Source organism: Pempheris klunzingeri, chromosome 7 (assembly GCF_042242105.1).
Source record: "Pempheris klunzingeri isolate RE-2024b chromosome 7, fPemKlu1.hap1, whole genome shotgun sequence".
NCBI classification, from domain to species: Eukaryota; Metazoa; Chordata; class Actinopteri; order Acropomatiformes; family Pempheridae; genus Pempheris; species Pempheris klunzingeri.
The window spans coordinates 13,230,173-13,236,392 of record NC_092018.1 but is presented as its reverse complement, the minus strand read 5'-3'; the positions used below and the strand labels follow the sequence as shown (position 1 = coordinate 13,236,392).

The window sequence follows — 6,220 nt, the reverse complement described above, 5'->3', positions numbered from 1 at the left end:
ACAGCATGACCCTTTAATCTGAATCTGTGCAACACGGTGGACAGTATTCAACCATTTCTGTGAAGCATTTGTGCAGAACACGTCATACATTTTGTTGTTTTGATTTGTCTTGCAGGCATCAGAAAAGCGTATTTTGGTGAGTGCCATTCTGAAAATATGAAGTGATGGTACCGATTATGAAGTAATCTCAGTTGGATCGTTTTCCTTTTGGGAATCTACCTTTTTTTTTTTTTCTTTTTAATTGGAGGGATCACCATAAGCTTTTTTAGGTTCAACATGTATTTGCATTAGCATTTATTTGGTTTGAAATGTGTTTGCTCAGAGGTGTTTACAGGGCAGGAGAGCTGAGGAGTGAAAGTGTGAGCGACCACGACGGAGGATGCGACTGGTGTTCAGATCCATTCATTTAACATCACCCTGAATCCTCACTTGTGACAAATCTTAACACTCCACTAAGAGCTCACTTCAGATCTCCTACTGTCCGTACTTACAATACCACAAGGGGCATGTTAACACTACAAAGCATGTTTTGATATACAAGCTTGCCAAGAACGATCATTTTGTACATTTAGCAGGACATTTAATGTCCCAAGGCTAGAAAAACCCATAATCAAATCAACTGCTTGCAAGTTGGAGCCATTATTTGATACTGTGTATTTATATGAATGGAACATGCATGTTGTCTCGGTGTTATCAAAAGCTCACGTGTTACGTTTACCTCCACTTTGTTTTTAAGTCATAGTCAAACGGGTTGATCCATTTTGTACTATTTCTTATGAGAAGCGAGTGTACTTGGACATATAAAATACGAACAAATAAATGCTGCATGCAGCCAGAGTAAATGATTATTAATGTTTTTATTTCATCTCAGATCTTTAAATGTGATTCTAATGTATAATCTAACAGCTGTTAATCAGTTTTCCGCAGTGCTATTATCCACCAACAGTAAAGTTTAAACTGGGGGAAAAAAATATTTTCTTACAGTTTGGGAGTTATTTGCGCTCTCTCCGAAAGGTGTATGAGAAGATCGATACCGCCTATAATTAGTGTGGTAAAGATAAAGAGATGGTTAGCTTAGCTTAGCATAAATACTGGAAACAAGGGGAAACAGCTAGCCTGGGTCTGTCTGAAGCTAACAGAATTTGCTTAGCAGCACCTCTTAAGTGTGATTTAATATTTTCATTGTAAAATGTGGCTCATACAATGGCTTCAAATGTGAAATTCTACCAACTAACAAACCAGCCAGCTAATATAAAATGTAATATTGCATTATGGGAAAAAAAGGATCCAGTGTTTTTGGAGCTTGACCCAAACAAGACTTTTTCAGGATCATTCAGGATCTTTCGACATCTGTTGCGCCAGCTTTGACTGTTCTTTTCTTTAAATCTGTCTCTTGTAAGTCATCTAACTTTGTGAAAGTGCCACACAAAAATCTCTGGGGTGTCCCTTTAAAAGGACAGATATGACACTGGTTTCGATCTCCTCATCTCACTCTTACCAAGAAAACATTTTCCTCAAATATTTACACTTACACGTAGATCATTTTTAACCACATCAGCAGGTGGAATAAATCATTAACGTAAAGAGTGACAGAATAAAACTACGATCTTGTGTGTGGTGTCAGGTGTAACTTTCTAAACTCCCTCCGTACCGCCGTCCCAATGCCGCTGCTTGTTGACGTGTATCTGCTTCCACCTCTCTCTGGTCCAGCGGCCGTTGTTCTGAGCGACCTCGTGCAGCAGGTCCATGAAGGCGTACTCGTTGCCGGACAGCAGCGTCTCATCGTCTGGCGAGGTGCCACCAGACGGAGCCTTTGAGCCAGAGCCTCTGTTCTCTTTCCTCTGTCTGCTCGCTGCAGCTCGCTTTGCTTCGTTTCTCTGTTCGGCCTTGTTGCTGCTCGCACTGATGTTCTTGTCTTTGGGCTTCAGGTCTTGATTTTGACGACGTTTTTCCTGATTCAGATTTTCGCCATCTGTCCGTCTCACAGTGGCAGAATCCTGGATCGGCTCCTCCTTTAGCTGCTGGACGTGAGCCTCGCTGATAGAAGCGGTCTTGTTTCCCAGTTTCATGTGAGCCACATTCATTTTCAGGGGATCTTCTGTTTGATTTTCCTCAATTCCTTTTTCCTTCATGCCTGAGTCAGAATCAGAGGGATGCTGCACTTTATTGAACTCTTTCTTCACTTCACCTGGGACCTCTGGCGTCCGAACAGTGAGGACATCCAACACACAGGAGTCGTCCTCCTTCGTTTGGCACTTTGCCTGCCACTGTAGTGCAGTCAGAGGCCAGGTGGAGATCCTCGACAGAACTTTTCCCGCCTGTGATCTTTGACCTGGACCGTCAGTGGACTGTTTGTTGAGATCATCAGGTCTGGGTTTATTCTGGTTTGTACCGATGCTCAGGTAGGCGACACCGTCGGCGCTGACAGAGACACAGGGAGGGTCTTTATCGAGATTTCTACCATCAGCAGCTTGTTCGGTATCAGTGGCGTTTCTACGATTTTCCGCCTCAATTCCTCCATCTGCTTCAGTTTCACCCCCCGGTCTCTGCTTTCCTCCTTCTTGGTTTTCTGTGTCTTTCGATTGAGCCCCGGTCTCACTTTGTGAAGTCAGCTGACCTTCCACAGGAGCACAAAAAGGAGACGTAAGGAGAACCGCATTAGCCGACTTAGCTCTGACTCCACTAAAGGATCTCCTCCATCCCATCTCCGAGTCCCGGTGATTGTTCCCAGGGAAGTCTCCTTGCTCCAAGTGTCCTGGAGACTGAGCACGGCTCGATCTGCTGCCGTCTTCTTTTGGACGTCCGGGCGTCACAGTTTTGTTGTTGTGTTTCCTCCTGTGCAGCACCAGCAGGAAACACACCACGAACAGCAGCGAGGACAGCATCGCTGCAGAGGAGCAAGTCGTCAGGGAGGGAAATATCTTTAAAGGTCCCATATTCTGCTCTTTTTAAAGTTCATACTTGTATTTTGAGGTCCTACTAGAGTAGGTTTACATGTTTTTTTCCTCATAGCAGACGTGGCTACTACAGCTGTGTCTGCATGCTCAGTTTCAGAGGAACAGAACAAAAATGTGCTTCGCTCTCGCCGCAACATTTTAGTGTTGAAACAGGTTTTAGCGAAGAAAAAACAATGGCCGACAGCGAGGCTTTCAGTGGGCGGGGATAGCGAACCTGCTGAAGGTCACATGTTCAACACATCCCCTTATGACATCATAAAGGGAGCAAAATCTAAACAGCATGTTTTCATACACATTTACTGAAAGAAAACAGGAGAAAGAGAGAGGATGTTTTTTTTCCTCATAGTTTAGCGGTCTGTAGACGCACCGAGGACACACATTTATGTTGACAAGACATTAAAAAGTGCATTTTGCATAATATGGGACCTTTAAGCATCTACTAATAAGAAATCTCCAAAAAGAAAAACTAAACTTACCAATCACAGCAACAAGCGTGCAGACAATATTTGTATCCAGCGACGGTCGTGGTGTCGCATTACATTCTAGAGGGACAAACAATCAGATGAAGCACAAATCATACAAGGTTCAAATATCAGAAGACAAGGAGAACCAGGACTACCGGTCTGTCCAGTGGGTGGAGGTGTGGTTATGGGCCGGTCGGAGGGTTTAGGATGGAGAGAGATCTCTGTCGCTGATGATGATGATGGCGATGATGACGATGATGATGATGATGATGAGGATGATGGAGGCGACGTCACATAAGTTGCTAAAGACAAATCAGAGTGAGAGTGAGTGGGTGGAGGTGTGGTTATGGGCCGGTCGGAGGGCTTAGGATGGAGAGAGATCTCTGTCGCTGACGATGATGATGATGATGATGACAATGACGATGATGATGACGATGAGGACAATGATGGAGGCGACGTCACATAAGTTGCTAAAGACAAATCAGAGTGAGAGTGACTGGGCGGAGGTGTGGTTATGGGCCGGTCGGAGGGTTTAGGATGGAGAGAGATCTCTGTCGCTGATGATGATGATGATGATGATGATGATGATGATGGAGGCAACGTCACATAAGTTGCTAAAGACAAATCGGAGTGAGAGAAAGCAGCTTAAGCTCAAGGAAAATAGCACAGTCTTCTGAATGTGTTATTCCCTGAGAGTAAACAAAAGGGTGAAAGGTGCACAGGAGTCAGACTGAGTTATGTGTAAACTGGTCATGTTGCTGTGGCGCCATCTGTAGGTGAAACACCGTTCAAATCAGTGTGCACCAGTTCTCTAAATGTGGTTACAACTTTTCTGTGTTTAGGAGTCAAACAACACAAGACTACTAGAGCATGGCACCCAAATCTAGGAAAACAGCCTGGCATAAGAATAAAGGTGTCATTTCTAGTGTTCAGAAAAAGGTTTTTTTCTGGTTCTTTCAGCCAAAACTCCATCTTATAAAGAAGGCCACGTTTTTTTCTGATCAAGGTCATGTTTTAAGGAGAAAAAAGTCTTAAGAGAATACAGCTGTAACTTTAGGGAGAAAATATTATTTTTGGAAGATAGAAAATGTGATTTAATATTTCTATGAAATACCAAACCATAAAAACATTAGATTTTTCCACCTAAACAGTGAACCTCATACAATATTTTATGTTTAGTACTAAATGTGCTGCAAAGTGGTGCACAACATATGTGGATAATTTGTTCAGGCAGAAACAGGCAGACGCTGTACCAACAGATTTGTCTTGAATAAAAGTGAAATTTGGCTTCTGGGCCTCACAGATCAGAAGTGATTCAGTGAGATAGCAGCATGCTCCATAAATGACCACATGGTGGTGCTGTCCACATGTCATTTCTGAATCTGAATTTCAGAATCTGAGTCTGAATCTGAATCCACTTTTTGCAATTAATTAAAAATACATTTGTGTCATGGGCATTCTAGTGCTGGATCACAGGAGGAATAAAACTGACATTTCAAGAAGAGAGATGAAATAGAAATAGGTGACATTTGTCCATTTTTACATTTCAAATGGGGGATGTGGATGAAGTTATATAACAAGCGCCTTATTATCAGAGGTTTAATGATACTAGAATAAGTGAGATAACTCAGATTTTGTCCCTAATAATCTCCCGTAATCGTCTGATTCTGTTGATGAAGAATTTTAAACATAAACCTGAGACAAGGAGAACTGAACGTGTGGGTCTCTGCTGTGAGGACGTCAGTGGGTTTCTGATGTTGGTCAGAGAGAAGAGCTGAGATATTTAGGATGAAGTTAACTGAACTTTACACCAGACAGCAGACGTACCAGAGGATGAGGGGGCTGTCGTGAGGATACCAGTGGGTTTGGGGGGGGCAGTTTGCGTCACTGACGTCGGTGGCAGTGGAGGTGACGTCGCACACACCGACACGTTCCACACAGGTCGGCTCCTCAGAGACGGAGGAGTGTCACAGGTCACCTGCATCTGTTTGTCCAGGAGAGATCTGCTCCGTAGATCTGAGAGGAGAGGCAGCTTTGGGTTTTCAGAAAAGTTTAAAAAACACACGACTTGTTGTTATTTGTATCATGTTTCACAAACCGTTGAGGAAGTGGACAAAGTCTTCAGCTCCACAGGAACAGTCCCAGGGGTTCCCATCCAGGCTGATCCTGGTGGACCTCAGAGACCTGAAGACCTGCGGCGAGATCCGAGTCATCCTGTTCTCAGACAAGTCCAACTCGGCCAAGACGGTTTGAGAGCTGAAGCTGTTCGGACCAACTGTTCTGACCCTGTTCTTCCTCAAACTGAGCTTTGTGAGGCCAACGAGCCCGTTCAGCGTGGACCCATCCAGAACCTCTATGTGGTTTTCTGTGAGGCTGAGCTCACTGAGGACATCAGGCCGGCCGAACCAGTTTGGGTTAATCTCCCTCAGAAAGTTCCCGTTTAAACTGAGACTGTTGAGGTTCTGCAAAGAACCAAAGGCCTCTTCAGCGATTCCTGTCACGCCAGCGTTCTCGATCCTGAGCCTGGTCACAGAGGAGAGGTCGTCGATACGGAGCACAGTGGAGTTTATCTCGCCAACATCCTTCGCAGTTATCAACAGAGTTGAATAACCGGGCAAGACAGCTACTGTAAGACAACAGTATTGTGGTTACATTTAGGGGGTGTTGTGCGTGGAAATGTAAGAAGTCAACAGCAACACAAGAGCAGATTTAACAGCAAAACAGCTGCTTTCATTGAATACTTTATGACTGAATTCTGGTTTTTTTCACCAATGGGAAGGATTGGTGTGGTGTTTGTAG

At 44.0% G+C, this 6,220-nt stretch overlaps 1 protein-coding gene across 1 annotated transcript; it reads right to left on the bottom strand.

The window, feature by feature from the left end:
• Positions 1-872: 872 nt before the first annotated feature.
• LOC139204313 (uncharacterized) lies at positions 873-3,932 on the bottom strand. The gene is made up of 3 exons (XM_070834312.1): positions 3,577-3,932; positions 3,434-3,499; positions 873-2,887 (listed from the first exon to the last, which is right to left on the bottom strand). Exon 3 carries the CDS (start codon positions 2,883-2,885, stop codon positions 1,635-1,637), a length of 1,251 nt encoding a protein of 416 aa, XP_070690413.1. The 5' UTR covers positions 2,886-2,887; positions 3,434-3,499; positions 3,577-3,932; the 3' UTR covers positions 873-1,634.
• Positions 3,933-6,220: the final 2,288 nt, after the last annotated feature.